Raw genomic sequence first — 24,069 nt, 5'->3', positions numbered from 1 at the left:
CAGGACTTTATATTGCAGTAAATAATTAGCCCACAGTGAGTAAAAATGTGACACGAGCAAAAAATATAAAACAGAAAGTGTTTGGGGTTCTGAAGGTAAAAGTTTAAAACTTACTGTTGGAATTCCTGATAATAAACACACGATTACAGAGCTGGAAGTGATGAAATCACAATGCAAGCAGAAAGGCCAAACATTTTCTGGATTGTCATATATGACAGTTGACTTAATTTATAATATTTGGGTTTTAAGCCGCTTGTTGTCCGTGGTCTCTGGGAAATAATAGTAGAGCTGCTTTCCCTGCTTGTCACAGCATTAGTGTATTAATGATGGCTACATTCCACTCAGAGGAGGTTTTGCTTTTTCTGCATCCTGGTTCATCTTCGTGGCTTAGTGATTAGTCATTATTTCCACCAGTCCTTTCCTTGTCATAACAAGTCAGTCTGCTGCAAAGAAATTTTCTGATCTTCTTTCCTCACAAAAGCAAATAGTAAATCAAGAAAATGACAAGCAGATTAATCAGTAATATCCAAAAATTGAACCAAAGGACCGCATCTTCAACCAATCAGTTGGTTTCAGGGAAAAACAACTGCATGTTATCGGTAGATGAACTAAGTGTTTACAGTTTTACTTTATCTGCCACCGTTATTAGTCCAAATGAATTCTAAATTAACATAATAATCCAGCATTTGCAGCATATTAAATCATTGCTACCTGGTTATTTTCTACTGAAATGATCAGTGCAAACTGGGAGCTGAACAGCTCTACAGATTCATTTAATTTTTAAAAATATATCAACTGGTGATGCAGCACAAGAATTATTGAGGATTAAAAACAGACAAGTTTGCTGCTGTTTTTAGATCTGACGTGTTGGTTGTTGAGCTGTGATACACAAACTGCTGCTTGTAAAGTTTACACTCAGCTTTTTGGAACAACATGTAGTCACACCGACAACTTCTCTGACATGGAATCAGTTAGTTTAGAGTTAAATAAATGTTCAGAATAATTTAGACCCAACAGCCTCCTGTAGGTTGGGAGAGTTCAGAGATGTGAAAACACAGAAGTGTTCACAGGTAGTTTGTTCCTTCTGCTGTCAATAATAATGGATTAATCCTGGAAGGCTGCCAGTGTGGAGCTTTTCTACCAAAAAACTTAATCTGATCTCTGCATGTGTTGGCACATGATTGTGTGTTTTATTAGGAAAAACAAGCTACTACATGTATAGTCTTGGGCTTTGCAAATTCTGGTGGAAGCTTATCGATTGCTGTTGCAGCCAATACTGAATCTTTACATGATTTTGAAAGCTGAATGTGTTGATAACTCCCAAAATCTCTGGATAAATCTAAACCCTGCTTTATGCTTGTGCTGTTTCTTGTATATGTGGGTTGTAACAGAAGTAAACAAGTGTTTTTGTTGCACAAAGAGCAGGATTTTTGTACCAGTTTTGTCCCCACATTGTCCAGATGTTTTCTTTGGTCGCCAGATGTTGATGCTCACTGTCTCGTAGGTCCATCCAGGCTCCAGCGCCTCCTACAGTCTGACCTCCTCTCAGCCTTTCGCCAGCTGTCTGTCCACAGCCCCGACACTGCCGCCACTACTGAGCCAAGCCCAGACCTCACTGCCAGGTGAAGCATCACAGATGAATGGTTTAAAATTTCCACAGGAAACACTCCTACTGACACAAATATTCTCAGAAACTGACGTCAGATTTCCTGATATATATATATATATATATATATATATATATATATATATATATATATATATATATATATATATATATATATACATATACATATACATATACATATACATATATATATATATATATATATATATATATATTTATGACTGTTTGTCTCTGTTGTCAGAGTCCGACCTCGATGACTGTCGCTTCCCTTGTCAGGGGAACTCGCCAAGAGAGAGTCTTTCCTCGCAGTAAGTCTTCACTCTTTTATCTTTGTTGGTGTTTTTTTTACGTAAATTCCTTAATGTGATTGTTGGACTCTCTTGCTGATGAGGATGACTGAGTAAGTTTCAGTTATGACGGTTCATCTTTCACCCATCATATGAACGATGACTTGGATAAACTATCGTGGCTGTGGTCAAGTCAGTTTCATTTCCAGCAAACTGGTAACCAGAGTGACTAACCACAGCTGAAGTGTGCTGCTGGTATTTTCCCATCTGTCGCGTCTTGCTGCTGGCTGACTTCATGGTGGTTTTGTCCTCCTCCACGCTCAGGTCGCCGATGAGCTGTCTTCCCCTTCTGTTCGACCAGAGAGACGGACTCGGCGCTGGAGTCCGAGCCCGGCCGGAGAACGTCCCGCCGGCCAGCTCCCACATCGAGCTGTTGCTGGAGAAACACGGCAACGGAGAGATGGGAGTCAACAGTGAGTGACGTACAACACAGCAGAGGTTTCCAAAGAGCCAAGTATAAAACAGAGAGCCACAGGACAGAATTTGTAGGGCTGTAGTGAACCAAACAAAGTCTTGGTCGATATCTGTTAATGCACATTATCTGTAAATGCACTGAAGTCACTAGCTGCTCACCTTATTTGCCTAAATGAATTGTTCATACAACCAACAGGCATGTTATTCTTAAAAAAATCACCAAAGTTACTTCGTTTATCAGAGCAAGGAATGGTAAAAGCAGAAAGAATCAGCAGGTGTTCAACTTTCTGACGTTCCCTGAAGTAATCATGCATGAGGTGCAGTTCTATTGGGAAGATTAACCAAATCTAAGGTTAAAATCTTAATATCTCATCAAGATCACTTCATTCAATTAATTTTATGTGAGCACTTGGAATAATGTACGTATTGATTTTTTTCCATTTTTGGAAAGGAATATTCAAAATATTTTTTCTTCTTTTTTATGATTCATGACATTATAACTGTCCTACTGCACAAAAGACATTTCTGAGTTCTCTCTCCTTCTTCATGGTTTTTTTTTTCATATATAGAGGTGCAGTATTTCATATTACAGTAAAAAAAAAAAAAATGAGCCTACAGTGAGCAAAAATGTGACAAGAGCAGAAAATGCCCAGAGACTACTTGGGGTTCATCATTTTTATCTGACTTATATTGAAACGATAACAAAGTCAGAGCAAACAAGCTACTTGTGTTCATAGAATATTCGTAGAACTCTGTCAGACTTGGTGTCAGTTTGGATCCCACTCTGAGTGGATGTTCACTTAATGTTAAATAAGTTCAACTTCACAGTTTCTATTAGGTTGGGCCAGTTCAAAGTTGTGAAAACATGCTGGTTTGTTTGTCTCACGGCCAAACATAATGGATAAATCCTGGAAGGTTATTGAATTAGAGTATTTCTTCATGTGGAAGTACTGAGGTCTATTGAGAATTTGGTCATATATTGCCACATGGACCAACCAATTGACCAGTCCACAAGGACACTAAAGTCCTAAAAATATGTACCACACAGTATTCAGGATGTTTTTCTTGATTATTCTCTTATAAAAGACTATCAGGCCAGTCAAAATCATTCTCCTGTAACGAGAAAAGAAAACTCTCTTTTAGTTAAACAGTTTCCCACTTTGATGAGAAGTTGTAAGTTCCTTCATTTTAGGCCCAAAGGGTAGAAAAGTGCTGCAGTACACAGGATTCAGTTTACCTCCATGCTGCTGTTCTCTCTGTGCTTCTATTTAGAGATGATGAATGTACCTCAGGACAAAAAATAGCACAGCAACGGATAACACGCTGTGACAACACTGAACACAGCTCAGGCAGCTTTGTTGCTTGTGCTGTTTTAGTTTATTTTCTCTGGGGACATCATTAGTTGACAGTTGTTTTCTAATCTCTCCTTAAACACATCCAGCGCTGTCAATGTTTTCAGTTTTGCCTCACACATATTTCTTTTTATTCCCATATTTGCTTCTCCTAAAATCAGACTCTGCTTTCTTTCTTTCGCTCTCTGCCCTCATAGAGCTGAACTGCATTGTATATTTTTCTACATCTCTCCATTCCATCCTCTGTCCAAGTAAATACCTTCACATTCTCCATCTTAAATGCATTTATCTGTACTCTGTTTCACTTCATACCAGCGACTGTTTACTGCTGTTCCACTCTGCACCTTTCAGAAAGAGGAGTGTGTTTGTTCTCTGTGGCTGTGATGCTGGGCACGTCGCATCCTCAGCTCTATAGAAAATCGGTTAGAAGGCATTTAGAAGATGGGATTGAATTCCTGACTGGCAGACTGGTGCTGCTGCACAGTAACACTTGATAGGAAACCTGGTCGAGTGGATCCCTGGTTAGTGTCAGAACGTCATTAGGGACGTCTAATTTCTTCACAAAGTTACTGAACAGCCAAGCGGGGCCAGCTATGTCTGAGTTGCCATAAAAGTGTTGCTCAAATGTTTTTTGTTGTTGTTGGTGTTGAAATTTTAAAAACGGCACTCGAAGCTGACTAACGGCAAGAATAAGCTTTTCTACCTGCAAGTGCTCTGAACTGGACTTCCAGAGAGTGTTTGAAGCGTGGCAGGAGCACTGGGAGCAGGGCATTGCTGCACAAGGATACTAGTTCAACAGAAAATAAATAAAATTGTTGCTTTTCATAGGCATTTCTTGACAGGGATGGGTATGGAGCCCAGGTATTAAACAAGGCCTACGGCAAAAATGTTTTAATACTGGAGGATCGATGAGCTCAGACGTTAACGGTTCTACTAATGGTTCTTCAGAACCTAAGAAGAACATTGGGTTGCACATTTTATCTTATCATTAAGACACGTGTCTGATGTTTATGTCTATGATGCACTTTCACTTTCTAAATCCAAAACAGTTTTTTTTCTGTCAGAGTCTGTAGCTCCAACAGTCAGCAGCTTTGTGCAGCAATGCACAGGGAACGAATGGTCAGTGGTCTGATTCAATTCACTACAGCTGAAGCAGAAAATCCTCGTTGCTACAAAAGTAACACAATCAATCTGATCTGCTGAAACTTTGAGTAAAAGTTCATCACGTACAGACGCGGAAATAATTGACTGCTGAGCTCGTAGTTCATCACTATCAAGGTTTGTTATGTTTTCTAGCAGCCCGAACACAGAGTGAACTAAATTATACAAACATAGGCTAATGATTAAAAGTCAGGATTCTGAAGCTGTTTGTTGAACTGTGGCTGAGTTCATGAATTCAATCTGAAATTCAGAGTATCATCTGAACTCGTTCAGAATATCAGTTTCACTTTTTAGAGCAGAGCAGCTGGATTTGGTGATTTGGGGATGGCAGACAAACTTACTTTATGTAAGTGATCGTACTCCGATGATAAAACATCCGATTTGCAAAAACCTCATCCCACATTACCTCTACAGAAAATATAATTACTGCTCTGAGCAGCATTACTACACAAAACCTTAAAAAGCTTTTGCAGTCACAGATGTAGACCTCATCACCAGCAGTGATCCTTGGTATGAAGGATTGGGTGAGTTTCAGGGAGAATTTGGTGCTTGCTCTCTACGCAAATATAAAATCCATGGTGAGATTTTTAATTTACACTGCAAGTGATTAGAGAGGGACTTCTAGAGATTGTTTCAAGCATTACAAGAGCAGTAGGGGCAGGATGTTGCTGCACAAGGAGACTGCGTCATCAGAGAAAATCACTATTTCTGCTTATTATAGGAACTTCTTGATTGCACCTTGTGCATTAAAATGGGTTACAAACGTTTCTTTATGAGATAAATAATTTAGGACAGTTAATAAAACTAAATATGTAGGGTTTTCTGTAGGTATGTGAAACCCCACCATATTGAAGCACATTAGTGTCCAGATGCAGTGTTGAACTGTTTTTAGTACTATTCTCCACATGATGTACACACAATCATTTGTAGTTAACAGTAAACTAGCAGGTTATCAATCAAATTCAAAGCTTTGCATTGTGGGATGTTTGGAAAAAAGTAATAAAGAATAAAGTCGCTTCAAGTTGAGTGCAGAAGGCAGCACATGTGGAGTGGTTCAGGACATAGCCTTAGTTTTGTGACCTCTTATATTTTCCAGCATAACTCTGCCCAGCTTCAACCCGAGCAGGGGCCCGAACTGCCAGAATAATTGAAAACACCTGTGTGGGGGTGCAGGACCTTTTCAAGTGGACTAAAAGAAAACTCGGTGCAGGTTACTGGGTCTGCTTTCGTCAGATATATCCCCTGTTAGTGGTTATTTACTGTAACTTATTTATCCTGATCCTGATACATACAATAAAATATACATGGAATTATAGATATTGTTTTACAGTAAAAAGCCCTCCAGTGTTTGAATTAAAGGGGAAACCCAGTGACCTTACCATTCAGGCACACAAATCTGCTTTTTCCCTCTTTTCTAGTCTTCATATGTCTCTTGTTATCAGTACGAATCTTCAAATCTGCCACATCTTATGGATATTTCATGAGGTTTCAATGGAGCTCCTCAACTCTTTACACTAAGTCACACTAATCATATAAAATCAGCAACTTCCAGCAACGTGAGGTTCAGTGTGAGCAACACTGAGCGACTGTTGGGAGGAAAAACTCCTTTTAACAGCATTAGACCTCCAACAGAACCAGACTCAGAGAGGTTGAACGTCTGCTTCGACCGGTTGAGACGGCAGGAGAGCAAAGAAATTAAAGATTAGATTACTGCATGTACTAGAATACGTCTAAAATACATGCAGTATTTCTGTTGCAAACATCGCTGCTACTGAACCGTCATTACCACAAAATACTACTTTAGAATAGAAACATCATCGACCTGACTGCGTCTGCCAGCATAGGTATTTACCACAGCATGCTGCGTCATGTCCTCAGAATCTGCAACGACACAAAGTTAAACATTAACCTGAAGATCAATAAAACTTTATTAATTCAAAACCAGGATTACAAAGAGCTTCATCAGAACAAATCAGACAGGAAGCATCAGTAAAATGTTCCTGAGATTTAAAACACTAGATTAGCGTCAAGAAACGGCGAAACATAAACACCAAACAGGTTGATGAGGCCTGTAACCGCAGAAAGGTCCGAGGAGAGAGACCAACATTTGGTTTCTGTTTGTGCACCAGTTCAGATCCAGACGCCCTGAAGCCAAACAGCACATTTCAGCTGCAGCAATTTGCTTTTCAAGCAGAGCCTTTGAACTTCTGCTGAAATTCAGCAGATGACCACATTCACAGTAAAAGTTGAGCTTCTTCAGATGACCAGTCAACACATTTCCTCTCCAGTTTCCTCGTTGGTTGTCGTTTCCGTTGTGATTCCTGTTCCAGTCCGACAGACATCTGCTTCTTGCCAGGGAAAAACAAGCAACTTTGTTTGCGATCAGCCAAACTGGTGTTCTGTCGGTCGAAAAGCCCCAAAAGATAAGATAAAATAAGATAAAACTTTATTAATCCTCAAGGAAAGTCTTATGCCAGATATTGCTCAGAAAAAAACCCTAAATAACGCAAGATAGGAAATGCAGTGCCTAAAACGTAGAAAAGTGATTTAATGTAAGTATGATACATTGCTGAAATAAAAATAAGTAAACTAAAATAAAGCTCGAGTAGAAAGACAGAAAGTAATGCTGGCAATTATGCTGAGGAAATAGGTAGTATTACACATGATAATGAAATATTGCACCTGAAAAATGAGATGTAAATTTAATATTGACAGTTTTGTACATGAAAATGAAATATTACACCTGAGAAATGAAAATCTGAAATATTGCGCATTACATATTACACATGAAATTCAATTCTACACAACATACAAAAACCAATATTGCACTATTGAGAAAAATAATAGTGCAGATAATCTTGATGTTATTGTTTAGATCTAAGCGTTTGATGTTTTAGCTGTCATAAAACAAACTTCAGGAGCTTTCCTAGCATCCTGGCCAAAAGCAGCATAAGTAAAGGATGTTCGGGGTCACCTGAGGAGCTGTAACTATAAACTTTATCAAAAAGAAAAGATCCATCTTAAAAGTCTGCTTCGTGAATCCAAACTGAACTGGTTCGCTTTTGGAAATCAAGATGGTTGCATTTGCGAGCTTTTTTTTTTTTTTTTTTTAATTGTGCAAGTTGAAATTTCAAGTAGTTTCAGAAAAAAGTTGAAAAAAGTCACTCAGTTTGAGTGACCAATCAGCATCTACCGCAGACTGCACTGTGGGGCGTTTAGGGAACATCGGTAAATGTAGTCTATCAATAAAGCAGATGTTTACTAAGTGATGTGTTTTCCCTGTGACCAGCTGGTCTCACCGGTGCTACCAGTGAAAAAGTTCATCTGGGGCCTGACTAACACCTGAAGAGAAAACACACAGGAGGAACTTAAAATCCTTGAACTTCTCTCCTGCTCCCTGCGCTTGAATAAACTGTACTTTAATGAACTCCCAATTAAACTGTTCCTATTTACAGGTTCATCTGTTTCTGTTTTCAGACAACAGAACGAGAATGAAATAGTGACTGAAATGTGACTCTGTAAGATAACATGTTGCTGCTCTGCAACGCTAAAATCCTCATTTAATATCCACAACGTTGTCTGACAAACTCACCAAACACAAGTTTAAAACAGCTGAATTCAGTCATATTTACATAGAATTCGAAGCTACAACTAAAGTCAGAGAACTATAGCACAGTTACTAGAATAAGAGTTGCTTTAGCACCTCTGTGTTTGTAAAATATCCAGTGTCATGTTGGACCTTGTTTAATGTACAGACTGAACTTTTTCACCTTGTTAAGGGGTTTTATAGACACTTGAATTTCATTTGGCGTTGCACTACTAACTTACATAATAAGCCCTCTTCTTGCTTTATTTTTTGCCATGTTGGAGTTTCCAGTTTTACTCTAAATGTAGCCCTTTACATATAAATCTTTGTTTCCATTTTGCGCTGTGTGGCTTTATACAATGACATACAGTTTGTGTAAATATAATGCACTTAAATGATCTTCTTGCTGTTGTGGAGGACATTTTATCATTTCGATGACCCGTCTAACCTGTACAAGCCCTGAAGCATCCCTTCTTCTTGTCTTTCTGCTGGTGCAGTCGTGGAGATGCTCCAGTCTCTTCACTCTCTGCAGCAGGAGAACCAGCGTCTGCAGGACCAGATCCTCAGCCTGTCGGCCAAGAAGGAGCGTCTGCAGCTGCTCAACACGGAGCTGGCCGTGCCTTTCCCTCCTCACGCTCACTCCGCCCAGGGCTCCATGCACATGTCCGCCCAGATGAACTTCCTGTCGTCCAGCCAAGGTCAGACTCTCCACCTCCTCCGTCCTCTTTCATATCCAAACTGTAGGACTCACTGTTCCTATGTAGAGAACTGCTCCTTTACATCCGTGTCCCTCCTTCCCCTCCGTCCTAAACTGTGATATCGTATAATCTGCTCATTAGACCACAGCTAAGATGATATATTGATGTTAAATGCTGTATGTACTGACAGTTGTGACAGTAGTCAGTTTTTATGTTTTTGTTTTAAAATGTGTAACTTCTGCTGCATCCACACTACTGTAGAGTTTTAAAACAAAGACTTTTGGAAATATTTCTGACTCCATTTTAGTTTGAAAAATCTGTCATCAGTCTGGTTTAACCCTCTGATCTGAATTTTTGTTTATTTTTTGTCCTTCAAACAAAAATAACTAGCTTAGCTCTGATAAATGGTGTAATTTTGCCCAATTAAAACACAACCTTGGCATTTCAAACTAAACATGGTCAGCAGTGTTTCTAAAAAGCTCGGTTTTAGGGTCCTAAAACACTGGAGAAGTCTCTAAATTAGGTATAATCGTAGCAGAAGTTGTACATTTTAAGATGAAATTGTGTCCGTGCAGGTGCAGCCGTAGACTTCGTAGTTCTCACCTGTGACTTTGCCTTTGGTTTCTTTAGACCCCCTGAGCACCAATAAGAGCCCCCTGTCCAAAAGCTGCTTCCTAAATGACACCTCCTTTGTTACCTCGTCTGAGGTGAGAAACCGGAGATCCTGTCTTACCTTGAACGCACCACACACACCTGCATTATTCCATCTGAAATGTTCTTGGGCCTTCTGCACAACCATCTTTTGCAAGACAAATGTTTTCATCATAGACTCTGAATATTTAAAATGCTGCTGATATATAAAGTATTTTCTGTTTTGTTTTTTTGAAGTTGCCCGTTGACCCACTTCCAGCACATTTGTTCGCACCTTGAAATTTGAAGCTACGTTCAAATGACAATATCTCAGGACTTATGAAGTTATTCCTCATCATGTCGTTCATTCATAATCTGCAATATTGGACAAGAAGGTCAAAAAAATTCTGATTGTGCCTGAGTTGAAAAAAATAACTATCCACCTAGAGACGTCCCACCTTTGTTCTCACATTAACAAAAAAGTTATCATTTTCTTATTGCTGTTTTTCTTAGTTGGATTTGGAGAACCATTTTAAAACTCCAGAAGTCTGTCCTACTTGGATCAGACTAGCAACCGTTTTTTTGTTTGTTTGTTTTTGTGGTACAACTTGCCATACCTGCTCAGTTAGTTATTTTTAAATCAACAAAAATTACCGTTTTTTCATTTCTGTTCAGTAGACAGAAGAAGACACCTTCAGTTATTTTTCCATATTTCAAGTCACCCATAATCAGTGATTATTTGATCTATGTGTTCAGTATTGCAGGTTCTGAATCAATATCATGATAAGAAATACCAGTGAAAATTTCAGGCTTTTATCTTTAATAGTTCCTGAGATGTTGTTGCTTAAACAGCCTGAATTTCAATATGTGAAAAAAATACCTGCTGAAAGTGGGTCAATAGGCAATTTTTTACAAATCTTCATATCAGAAAGTAATTGATATGGTGATCTAAAATTTAACAGACAATTTTAAATATTTTAGTTCGTGGAAAAAAAAGTTTCTAGCAAATCAGAGAGGTGGTTGAGCAGAAGCCTCAAATTTTATTTTCTGAAAAACCATGCTGAAAGTGGGTCGACAGGCAATTGAAAAATCTGGTCAAATATTTGATAATCGAAGATAAAATTTCACAGATACCGTTATAAATATCTGAACTTACAGACAAGTTTCAAGCAAATCAGAGATGGTTGAGCAGAAACGTAACATTTTAATCCCCGAAAAAACAAGCTAAAAGTGGCTTGACAGGAAATTTTGTAAAACAAACTATCTTAGAAAGTATCTTCAGGGAAATCAGAGATGGTCGAGCAGAAATTGTCAAAATTGTTAAAAAAATGATTTGAGATGGAATGAATATGTTGTTGCTTTTTAAGCTTCTTTGCACCAAGAAATGTGCAGATGTTGTCATCAGTACAGTGATACCCAGTGGTGTGCAATAAAAAGCTCAGACATAAATAGAGATGAAAACCAGCTAAGCAGCTAACAATCCCTCCTCCTGTGTTTGCTTCAGGAGCTCCACTCTGGCAGTCCGTCCCGCAGCAGCTCCTCGCTGTCCTTCCAGAGCACTCCTCCTCCCCAGCAGAGCCCCGCCTCCTTCGGCCAGCCGCTGCTCAACGGCCTGAGTCGAGGTCTGAGTGACGGTCTGGGGGGCATCAGTCAGGCCGGCGGCTCCTCGCTGCCCGTGGTGGGCGGCCTCATGGCGTCCCTCGCAGGAAGTCCTCAGCTGACCGTGAATGGCGTGCTGGGCGGTCTGAACGGCGTGATCCAGTCTCCGGTGCAGAATCCTCCTCAGCCGTCACTTCCTGCTCTGAGGCCTCAGCCGCCACCGCTCAACCCCCAGGCCCTGGCTCAGGGCTTCCAGCTGCCCAAGAGTGTCAGCCCGTACGTACCTTCTTTAGATCAGTTTCTCTGTTCAGCCTTGTGAACCACAAGAAGTCTGGGAGATAGTTTTTTTACTTTTTTTTTTTTTTTTTAGTTCATGTCACATTTTTACTCAGGCTCGCCTTGCAGCTAGAAGATCTCCGGTTCGCATCCCAGCTTTCCCGGGATCTTTCTGCATGGAGTTTGCATGTTCTCCCTGTACATGCGTGGGTTTTCTCCGGGTACTCCGGCTTCCTCCCACAGTCCAAAAATATGCTGAGATTAATTGATTATTCTAAATTGCCCGTAGGTGTGAATGTGAGAGTGATTGTTTGTCTCTATGTGTAGTCCTGTGATAGACTGTTACCTGTCCAGGTGTCTCCTGCCTTCACCCTCACTCAGCTGGGACAGACTCCAGCCCCCCGCGACCCTAATGAGAATTCAGCAGTGTATAGATAATGAATGGATGGATGGACATTTTTACTCATTGTGGGCTCATTTTTCACTGCAATACAAAGTCCTTCACCTCTGTGGAAATAGAACAACCATGAAAAAGGAGAGAGAACTCAAAAATGTCCTTTGTGCAATATGACACCGTTAGAATGAACTATATAATTGAAAAAAGTGAAATTCATTTAATTATTTATTTGCAACATAAAAATTTAAACTGAGGAGTTAATTTGTGCAACAAGTGTTCACAGATGATACCAACACAGGAAAAATTTTTAGCTCTGCACACTATAGATATTTTACTCTTGACATTTTACAACCGTTTTTCACTTTACTCTGCACCTTAACACTATACAACTTGCTTTTATGGACACCATTTATGGCCCACGCTGCATTTAGTTGCAGTATGTTCCACTTTTCCAGTTTTTGTCACAGGGCTGTTGGTCACAGCTGAGTTACTAATGAGTTCACGGTTGCACTGAAGAACACAGATTTTTTTTTGTTTTTTAGAGAATCTGGTAAGAATAAAGGGTTTATTTTTTGCCAATTTAAAAAGAAATCATAGAATAAAGTAAATTCATGGAAATATCACTAAGCTTATAATGGACATGCATGAAAATTCATGGACTTTCGAAAGTTGAAAATCCGACGTTTCATTATTTTTAGTCCATTTCTGGAGTAATTTTGCCATTTTTTATAAGCTGCCTTTCAAATCTACTGGTGAGTTTTTTGGGTCAGAGGGTTAAACATCAGTGGAATTAACGTGTCCAACATTTTCTACAGGGCTTTACATACTATGGATATTTTCATACTTCTTTTCATACATTTTTTACAGTTTCTAGGTAATGAGACCCTATGATTTTTGTTTAAGTATCCTGTTGGTTTTAGCTTAGAATTGGTTGTTTGTCCCAACAAAACTAAAAGTCACCTTTTGTTCAAGGACTGTTGGAAAGTTGAAAATCAGACGATTCTTCTTGCTTTTTACACTTTCTTATTCCGACAGATGGTGTAATTTGGCCATTTTTTTTTAAACTAAGACATGATTATTGAACCTGCTGGTGGTTTTTGGGGTTTCGAGGGCTACAGGTGTTTACTTTTGGTAGCCACTGTCTCTGGGTCTGTGTTTAGACTGTGTTTCTGCATTGACTTCTTCATAATGTGGCTGTGTGTCGATGTTTCTTTCAGGTCTTCTCTCCTGTCTGAGCAGCAGAAGCAGCTTCTTCTGGAGCAGCAGCAACAGCAGCAGCAGCTCCAGCAGTTCCTCACCTCCCAGAACTTCACACCTGTAATTACACTCTCTTTATCACTCCTTTTTCTCACTTTTGCATTCAGGTGTTTTCTCATAGGTTCTCTGAGATTCTGGTCTTTTAATTAGTTGATGAGTTGAAGTATTCCTTCTGCAGTATGACTATCTGTTTTTTCACCATTTTATGTCTGTAATATTCAAGAAAACAAACACTTCACCTGTTAAATGCAGCTGTGGACAGAAAATGTAAATTCTCACCAAAATCCTGTAATGTCAGAAGGCATCGCCATCATGTTATTGCTGTACTTCCTTCATTTCATTTCATGCATTGTCAAACCAAGACATTTTTGTATTTTCACCCTTAAATAACTTCTTACATGGGAACCCATTTGAAGAGTTCAGAACGTGACGTTTATTGTGATGTGTGCGTGTATGGGAACATTCAGTAAAGCCAAAAAACCTTACACTGTTAAATTTAAACATGAAGAGAACATAGAAGCAGCTTTTAACTTTGTACATCTAATTGCAATATTTTGAACCCCTTTACATACCAGTTTTTGTGGCCCTGCTCACGAGTCAACATTACCATTTTGTCCTCCCCATACTTGCTCAACGTCAAATTCTACTGATGTTAGAGGCCTCTAAAGTAGATGAAATGTCAACCAAAGACTTTATTTTTAGTAGGAAATATGAATTCATCCATTTGTATACACTTACAGGAACTTTCTGGGATCCCAATAGCATATTTGTTTGAACATTTAGCACTTTTTTCCATTTTTAAAGGCCCACAAATTAAAAGTGTGACTTTTTCTGGTGCCATTCAGTCATTTGGATCTACTGGAAACAATTCAATCTGTGTTGTTAAAAAAAAATCACGGCTTGGAGAGTTATATTTCTTAAGATATTGAATCCTTAAAATTAATTTATAGAAGAGAAAGGTCTGAAATCAAAGAAAATTCTCAAAATTCAGCCACCGCATTTTACAGAACTTAGTTTTGGCTCCCAAATAACAAATAAGTGAACTCTGAACATAATCTGAGACAGTGCAGCAACATATTTCCTGAAATCAGTTTGAACTGACACAGAATAAATTGATAGAAATCTTCAATTTACACCCATAAACTAAGCTCATAGTCATAGTTGAGGGTAAAAACAAAGCCGGACCAGGTTTAGATTTTACCTCTAATACAAACTAACGTGTTCAAAGAAAAACACTAACGTACAGCTGAACACGTGGCATTTAGAATATAAAATGTAATGCTGGGATACTGAATGTATTGTCAGTTTACAACGAATCACACCTAGAGGCTGTAAAATACAAATGAGTCATAGAGAGTCTTCTCCAGCAGCAGACGCCTTCATTTGACTTGCAAACTGCTCTGTTCCAGCTGAAACCAGTCAGACAAAGTGACACCAAGTAAACATAGAAACCAGCTTGTTGTACGTGTGACTGTGAAGGTTTTCATTGTGATGTGCTTCAGTCAAGACACAAAGGAGGTGAAAATGTTCCCTTTTGAAGTTATAAAAGGCGAGAGGTGTCTGAGGTGAAGCTGTATAGCTGCTTCCTGAGTTGCAGAAAGGTTTTTATTAAACAGCTGTGAGGGAATCCAGATGTGCTTTCAGTGTAACTCTCAGATAGAATAATCTTATATAATAATCTAATATATAACATTAGCTTTCAAACTGATGAGAAAAAAAGTGAGATGTTCTCTGTTGTCAAAGCCTGAAGGCACTGATTGAAACATTTCAGCCCAAATGAACCTCATATCCTTAAATATAATTAATAACTTTAAAAACAGAGTTCATAAAGCGCTTTACAGACAGATAAAGAAAACAGGGATACTCAGGAAGATGTTTTGAACAACAGAAGTGGAGAAAATAGAGTTAAACATCATAAAAGATTTTCAAAATGAATTAATACAAGAACAGATAAAACAGTTAAGAAGCAAAAATGCCATATCCAAGTAAGGGAAAGGAACTAGTGGAATAAAAGAAAATAGAGGGCAAAACCATAAACACAAGGCTAAAATAATTATAATAATAGTAGTAATTAATAAATAAAATAAATAGGTAAATAAATAAACGGTAAAAGAGAATAAAATTAACAAATTTTAAAAATGCAAATAAATTACACAACAAAAATAATATGTTTGTTTTTAATGTAATGAAATAATAGAAATCTCTGTTTTATATGTACTAAAATGAGCTAGTGAAATGTGTGAAACCCTGTGTGTTGTGCAGGAGCAGCAGGTGGTGGTTTGCCAGATGCTGCAGCAGCAGAGACAGAGGGAGCTGCAGCGCCTCACCCTGACCGGAGCTCTCACCTCCACCCCAAACTCACCCCTGATCGGCCAGTCGCCCAACCTGCTGTCCTCGGCCACGGCTTCACCGCTGCAGGGAGGCCAAGGAGGAAGCCTGTTCGGCCTGCAGGACAACGCACTTCACAAGCCCGGGGTCAGTAGCGCTGCACGGTTGGTTTTATTAGCATGTTTAGAAACAACAGGCCAGAGTGCTGCACAGCTAAGAATAAAACCGTAAAACATCGGGAAAGTCTGTCTGTTTTAACCCTCTGACTGTTTTTGGACGCTTTATGCACATTTTTCTTCACTGTGAGTTCATTTTTCACTGCAATATGAAGTCCTGTATCTCTATGGAAACAGGACAACCACGAAAAAGAGAGAACTCGGAAATGTTCTATGTGCAGCGTGACACAGTTAGAATCCCTGAAGTTATAGTAAAACGAGAAAAAACTAATGTTTTTATTTGTTTTACAAAAATGTTTAAAAATTGGAATCAATAAGTAAAAAATGTTAAATGCTCGCAGGCGTTACCACAACTGGACAAACTAGTGGTTCTACATACTACAGATATTTTACTTCTATACTTGTCTCCTCTCTGCTCTGTATAAACAGTTCAGCTGAAAAGTTTCCCGTTTGTTGTCACCTAACAGCTGCTTTGTCATCGATGCCTTCATGGTTCAGCAGAGAATTGGAGAATTTTTTCTTTTGTTTTCGTTCTAGTTCGAACAAAAAGTTTATTTTTAGCAGATTTTAAATATGACACGTAGAATAAAGGGAACTTGATGAAAAATCACAATTGTGAGCTCATTAAAAAGACACACATGATAAATTCAAAGACTTTCAGAAAATTGAAAGTCTGACAATTCTGTTTTTACAGTTAGAATGAAGGGATGAAATGTGATTTCATCCCTTCATGTTAGTTACTATTGTGACATACAGCTACATATGGTTCAGAAAATATCACTAGTTATCTTCTGCATTATCAGTTTTTTATTAATGTGCTTAAAGATGGGACTTTTCATGTTGGCATCAATGTTTTTTCCATATTTCATCTCACTCATTATCAGAGATTATTTAATTTTTTGTGCAATATTGCAGATTCTGATCCAATGACATGATGAGAAGTAACTGTGAAAACGTTTTTTTTATCTTCAATAGTTCTGAGATATTGTTGTTCAAACATCCTCAAATTTCAGTGTGTGAAAAACCCTGCTGAAAGTGGGTCGACAGGCAGTATTAAAAAATGTTTCATCTCTGAAAGTATTTGATATATGAATGTAAAATGTCGTGTATGGATCTATAAATGACTAAATTTAAATTAGAAATTATGTTTAAAACACGTCACCATGATAAACCTTTATCAACCGGCTCTTGTGTGGAGGTCCAGGGCTCCATGTGCACCCATTTTTTTTTTTAGTTTTGGAAATTCGAACTGTCCTTTGCTTTTGTTTTCAGGCTGCAGGTGAAAAGGGTGGAGACAAGAACGGGTGACGAATCCTGGAGCAGCTCAGATGAAAAAAATGAGTCTCCGCCTTGAAGAACTGAGGTCAACTCACACGACTTTTTCCTTCTCTGTCACCTTCATCTTCCAGCCTCTTCTATGAATGTACAACAGGATGGACTCAAGGTGAAGCTTCTCGTGTTTTTGGAAATTCTCTCGATATCAGAGGTTCTTCTCATAGGATTTTTTTGCGTAGGCAGCTTTCAGAGAGCATGAATTCAAGTGGTCTCTTCTTAAATTGCACTAATTTGTTAGCTAGACCAGCGGGGCTGCGGAGCCGGAGCTGCTCCCTGCAGGAGCTGCGACGGCCGTTTGGTTTGAAGGTTGAACTCTGGAGCGCTTCATGAAGTTTCCCTCCTCGGCTCCAACCAGAGTTTCCACACTTCTGCCACTTCTTGCAACCTCAACTGTCTTCCTTGATATTTTGTCTTCCCTTTGTGTTCACCCCCGCATTTCATCCTTCTAAGCCTCTCCAGGCACCTACTATGTAAAAGGATAAATACGCTGTCATTTTTTAACGTGTGGTTAGTGGCATTTCTACATTAAGCTAGTTCTTACCTCAGACTTTCTGCCAACTATTTGTCGACATTTTGTTACCACGACAGCCTTCACTGGATACGAAACGCCCACCAAAAGTCTCACTTCAAGGTATCAGCTTTTGTTAAAAAAAAAATCGTCCTAAACGAGACAGGCATCATCAGAGCAGCAGGTTTAATCACTAGAGTTTCTACAGACTTTTATTTCCTTCCAGTTGCTATCGAGATTAAGCAGACTAAACCAAACATTTGGAAACTGTAAGTAAGAAATGGGTTTTTTTTCCTAAACAAGTGTGCACTTTGCATGTTAGTAGCTAACAGAGCAAATTAGCCATCGTCACAGTACCTTCTAAAGGATGCTCGGTACTTTCTAGAGGCCCCTAGGGACTAACAGGTTTTTGATTTCTATGAGTATTTTGCACTCTGTCCTAAGTGTCAGTTTTTTATGTTTCTTTCATACATAGATATTCTTTTCATGTCTAGTTGTTATTTTAGCAATACTGGATAGATAATGCCTTAATGATGCTAGATTTACAGAGAAACCCCGAGCCCAAAGGCTTCTTCTCTCTCGTCATCTTTCTTTGATAGTGTTTTTTATCTCGGGTACGTGGAGTTAAACTGAAGCACTCTTCCTGAAACCCGTTTATACTTTTGATAGCAGACTGATAATTTCAAACAGTTGAAATGTGTGAATATAGTGGTAACTAAAGTGTCAAAGCATTTTTCTATTGTACTTTTTTGTGTTCGGATGTTCTTTAGTTGTTTGTGCTTCAGAGAAACAAGGACTTGTAGTGAATCTTAAGTGAATCCTGCACATAGGAGAGGTGTGAGCTGGTGTTAAAGTGCTGCAGCAACAGTGTTTGAAACGCAGTGCTAAGGAAGACGGTGAATTGCAAACATGGAGCTTCTCCTTCCACTCCCTCAGGCTACATCCACACCAGTAGGATTTTATTTTGAAATACGTCGCATCTGTTTTTTTTATCAGTGTTGTTGGTCTTCTGTCTACTTTTACTGAAAAGCCCAACCAGGGACGGGAGTTGAAAATTAGCTTACTGCTATACACTCTATATGCAAGACATTAGATGTTGTCTGTGTTAATTGCATGGTCCCTGATCAAATAAATTAAATAAATAGATCTGCTGCATATAAACTAAGCATCCACACAGCCTTTGTTGTGTTAGAACTTTAAAAAATAAAACTCACTGTGGGCTCATTTTTCAGCAGCATATAAAGTCCTGCACCTCTATGGAAGCAGAGCAAACATGGCTAGAAGAAAAGAAGACTTAAAACAGTTTTCTGTGCAGATTGACAGTTATGAGGACATAAATCATAAAAAACAGCAAAAGTACAATTGGGTTATTTAGTGACCAAAATTTTTAAAAAGAAATTGACATGTGCAACAAGTTTCCACAGGTGTAACCAACACTGGAAAAAAAATGTCAGCTCTGCTATTGACTGTTTTCATTTTTACTACCATTATAATGACAATCTGCTTGCTTGTCAAGTATGTGAGCAGATACAAGGAGATTTCTTTACTCTCAAAGTAGTAACACAACATAAAACACACATGCATTTAAACAACAGTAACCAGAAGGAAAGTAAATGTTTAGCTTCTATGTACAACTATAAATATGTTTTTAAAAAAACTGTTTTACTGCACAATTACAGTCAACCATAGTTTTGTGCAAATAGAGTTATTAGACAGCAAATTAGTTATTAACACCCTTAGATCTAAATAGGTATGTGATATACCACACTAATAATAATAAAAATAAATAATACAATGATAATAATAATAATACCACAAATCAGTTTGTTTCCATATTTGTCACACAGCCTGCAGTTCAACCAAGAGCTATAAATTTTTGTCATGTGACTGTTGGTCACAGCAGAGTAATTAATGGCTTAAGGAGCGCAAAATAATTCTGTTTTTTACAGATTCTGCTTAGCGCAAACTGTTTATTTTATTTAAAATTATAATGAGGCATGTTTACTAAAGTGATGTTGATGAAATATCACTATTTAAAGCTGAGATTTCAGAAAGTTTTGCGGATGAACAGAGTATCACTGATGAGTAGTTCAAGGACCGTTGGAAATCTGATAAATTATTTAATTTTGCCATTTTTTGAAAGATAAATTGCTTTTAAACCAGCCAGCAGGTTTTGGTGTTAAGATGATTAAAACGGTTTTAAAATAAAAACTTATTCGTGTGGATGAAGCCTCAGTTATACTAACAAACGTTATTCACCAATTCATCCTTCTCCCCCAGAGTTCCGGGTTATTTAGTTTCCTTTTCAATATATTTTCCCACTTTTGTATTTGCAATCTTGAACGCGACCTTCTCCCACACATGTGATCTCTAGTTTGTTTTATTAGCAGCTCATGTAGACGTCAGAAAGGAACTTGGAGCAGCTCTCACCAGCTGGTTATAAATACTGTAGCAGCGACAGAAGGGGAATGTCGAATATGTTGATAAAGACATGAGCCGACTCCGAGTGGAAGGTCTGCAGTCCACCGAGCGTGACTGACGGACCTCTCGGGTCCAGACTCGATCACGTCCACGAGTCGGACTGAGGAGCGAAGGATTTCTGAAGCGGTTTCTTTCTCATGTTGCACTGGGGCGCTTTGGGCCCGCTTGTAAATCGTTTTTTAGTACCTTTTCAAATTTTGTTGGGATACGAGTTGTATACTTTAATATGTTTGTGTAAAGACACATTCATTCTTTTAAGCTTTGAAGTTTGGGTAACCAAGATAATCCATGTTATGAATGTCGTACTGTGTATCTTTTATGTATTGCAACATTTAAGCACCTGACTCAGAATGAGGTCTGACAGAGAGCGATTTAAATATCGGGATATGAATTGCATGAAATGCAGTGACGTCTCTCAAATGTATTTGCTAAATACCAAGTAATAACTATGCATAATTTTAAATGCATTGTTCCCTGACTAAAAGAAACTAAATGAAATGAGCACTGACTTTTGAAAAGGACAAGCACGTTGTCGTTGTACAGTGTATTAGTTTGAGAGAATTGATCGAAACAAATTTGACGATATTCAGATTAAAAGCCCTGTAAAGTATTTTGATATTTTTGTGTGTAAAATTAAAAGGACGAATTAAGACGACTTTTTTGTCAATAAATGTATTTTACTGAGTTGTTTCACATTTTCTCGTTGATGTTGAATGACTTGTGTTAGGATCCAACCTATTGGTTCAGGTAAATGAATTTATTGTTTCGTAGCAAATGGGACATAAAGGTGACAAGAGAACACAAGATTGGTGGGTGTTGCTAAATCAAAGAACAGAATATAACATAAAACGAAGGCTAACAGAGTTTCTATATCTAAACACAAGCAAAGTAACTAAACTCCCTATAGCCAAACAAGTACATCAGCAACATCCACCACGAGTAACAAAAACTAATATAAAGAGTGCAAAAAGACGAACTAAGCAAACCTGGTGCCTCTGAATACACACACTGGACATACGGTTCACAAATACTCAAAATAACGAATAGCTTCTTCCCTAAGTTGGCAGACTGCTGATTGGAGCCTCCATCTCCACACCAAACCAGCAGCTGCCAACGGAAGCTCGAAGTTGTCCGTAACACCCACCACACAACAACAACAACAACAACAACAACTCAGAGGCACCAGTCGCAAATACCAGCCACCCAGACGAAGAGCTTGGTTGCAGTTATGTGGACATGTGCAGTGATTGTGGGAGGAGGAGTCACGGTGGTGGACCAATCCAAAGGCGGGAAGGAGGTCTGGAGCTCCAGGTTAATCGCTCTTCATGAGTGCCAGCTGGGAATCTGGAGCTCAGTCGTCGACCAGGTGTAATCGATCCACGCCGTCCAGACACGAGGGTGTACAAAGGTTCTTTTCCCACACACAACCATCACAGACCGGAACACTTGACTGACAACATGAGGTGGAAAAAACATTTCACTCATTGACTTACAGCTCATGGAATGATTTTATACAGAAACTAATATCTGTCAGAACAATATTGTGGATGTTCGGAAGAGTCGCCTTGGATGTATCAAATATTTATTTACATTCTGGAAAATGAAGATAGCAGAATTAGTCACTAACAGTTTATTTTTTATAATTTATACGCAAAAATCTCAAAATTCTCAGTCGAGTTCTGAACTGTTTGACTTCCTGTCCTATTAAAGTATTGTACATTATCTCATAATATTACGAAAACTGTCTCACAGTCAGGATCAAGAACGAGAATTTGCTCTGGATGTTGTAATTATAGCTTGTGACAGTTTATATTAAATTCACCATAGCTAATTTTATAAACTATAAACATACAGGCTAAAAAAACGAGGCTCAGTTTGCAGCAAAAAGTGAAACTCAATTATACATGTACTGGGGAAGGAGTCACAACTTGCCTGAGGATTAATTCATTATCAGATTCATTCAGTCAGAATGATAAACGATTGTTTTAATCCCCCTCCTGACGCTACATTGCAGCGTCACAGTGGCTCATCTTTTAACCAGAACTGATCATTTACTGATAAGAGAAAATCAAAAGAAGTGCTGCTGAGGTAAGTTGGTCTCATATTTGGAGAGTACAAGGTTTTTATTTCTACAGTCTGGAAGAGTCTACAGGGGCTTCAACTGAGCAGATATGAATGCAGCATCTATGGTTTTATTATGGAGCCTGTTCAAGCTGAACTATGGTGAAATGCAGAGAGATTTTTAAAAGCAAACTCAAAGTATTAGTATTACTATCATTAGTAGTAGTTAAAGTAGTAGTAGTAACATTGCTGTTATTGTATTTTCATTGTTGTTAGTATTTGTGGTGGTGGTATTATTTGTTGCTGTAGTATTAGTATCATTATTGTCATTAGTAGTAATATTTTTATTAGTAGTATTGATAATGTTGGTAGTAGTGTCAATATTATTATTTTTAACACTAGTAGTAGCATAGTTATTATTGTAAGAGTTAGTGTTAACTAGTAGTATTTTATTTATTAGTATTATGAATAGTTGTAGCATCATTATTATTATTAGTTATAAAAGTTGTGTTATTTTTATTATTTTAATAGTAGTAGTAGTATAACTATTATTCCTATAAGTAGTAGTGTTGGTTGTACTAGTATTTCATTTGTTGTTAGTATAATTAACATTTGCAAAGTATCATCCTTAATTCGTTTTTTAATTGAGTCCATTTATTTATAGAATTCAGTCCATTTTATATTTAGTTGTTTTTCTTTTTATCATGTTGTTTTGCTTTTCTGAATGTTGGCTGATCCTAGGAGTATTTGATTATTTTTGTTATTTTTGTTTCTTTTTCATTTCATTTGTTTTGTTTTAGTTTGTTGGTATTTATCGGTGGAGCAGCAGCACATTTTCCACAGACAGTTTTACTGTCCGTTGTCTTGTTTTAATCAGTTTTCAGTTCAGTAATTCAGTCCTTCAGCTGATTGGACCAACAGACACTGAAGGACTCCGACAGCTGGTCGGTAATAAATGATAATTTACTGATCAGGGCCGGTTTTAATGAACTTTATGTTCAACTTCAGAGTCAGATATAATGTGAGCAGTGAACCCCAGGAGTTGGTGGAGATTATTTGTGTGTGTTGACCAGAGAAGAGAGTTAGCATCCAGTCAATATTAGCTTTAATGTGAATTAGCGATGCTAACAGAGCTAGCTGACCAGTCCTGATTAGCAGCTAAATGTAGCATCAAGCTAACGATGTTTGTGTTGTTTCCTGTCAGCAGCTGAAGTGTGTTGTGTTCCTGTAATGTGGTTCATTAAGTTCATAAAACTGTGGCTGGTTGACGTTAATATAACATTCAGGAAACTTAAATGTGATTAAAACAGTGACGTTAATGTTCTAGTTGTCAGTAATCAGCTTTAATTTGACACTAAAACAGACTCTGATAGTTTTAAATGACATCGGTTTCATTAATTTGTTGAAAATTGTCTCATTTGTTGTTGTGATGTTGCTGCTGATTCATTAAAACCAGATAACCAGACTGTAGGTGGCTGTGGCTCAGGTGGTAGAGCGGGTCGTCCAATGGTCGGCAGTTCCATTCCCGCTCTGTCCTAGTCATGCGCTGTTGTGTCCTTGGGCAAGACACTTTACCCACCTTGCCTCCAGTGCGGCTACTTACACTGGTGTATGAATGTTGGTGGTGGTCGGAGGGGCAGATTGGCAGCCATGCTTCAGTCAGTCTGCCCCAGGACAGCTGCGGCTACAAACATAGTTTACCACCACCAGAGTGAGAATGTGTGAATGAATAATGGATTCATTGTAAAGCGCTTTGAGTGCCTTGAAAAGCGCTATATATATCTAATCCATTATTATTATTATAATCCGTGCTGAAGACACATTTAGTTCTAGTAT

General features: G+C 38.3%; 1 protein-coding gene across 1 annotated transcript in view; it reads left to right on the top strand.

The window, feature by feature from the left end:
* The window catches only part of LOC111569983 (protein AF-17-like), a 45,903-nt gene extending 25,038 nt beyond the window's left edge, over window positions 1-20,865 (top strand). The window contains exons 12-20 of the mRNA XM_023272491.3: window positions 1,505-1,622; window positions 1,869-1,935; window positions 2,239-2,387; window positions 8,985-9,185; window positions 9,816-9,892; window positions 11,320-11,690; window positions 13,305-13,404; window positions 15,607-15,819; window positions 17,121-20,865. Of these exons, the coding sequence (XP_023128259.2) occupies window positions 1,505-1,622; window positions 1,869-1,935; window positions 2,239-2,387; window positions 8,985-9,185; window positions 9,816-9,892; window positions 11,320-11,690; window positions 13,305-13,404; window positions 15,607-15,819; window positions 17,121-17,156 (1,332 nt within the window). The 3' untranslated portion in view covers window positions 17,157-20,865. The remainder of the gene's footprint in view (window positions 1-1,504; window positions 1,623-1,868; window positions 1,936-2,238; window positions 2,388-8,984; window positions 9,186-9,815; window positions 9,893-11,319; window positions 11,691-13,304; window positions 13,405-15,606; window positions 15,820-17,120) is intronic.
* Window positions 20,866-24,069: the final 3,204 nt, after the last annotated feature.

This window comes from Amphiprion ocellaris, chromosome 4 (assembly GCF_022539595.1).
Source record: "Amphiprion ocellaris isolate individual 3 ecotype Okinawa chromosome 4, ASM2253959v1, whole genome shotgun sequence".
NCBI classification, from domain to species: domain Eukaryota; kingdom Metazoa; phylum Chordata; class Actinopteri; family Pomacentridae; genus Amphiprion; species Amphiprion ocellaris.
This window is presented reverse-complemented; position numbering and strand designations above follow the sequence as displayed.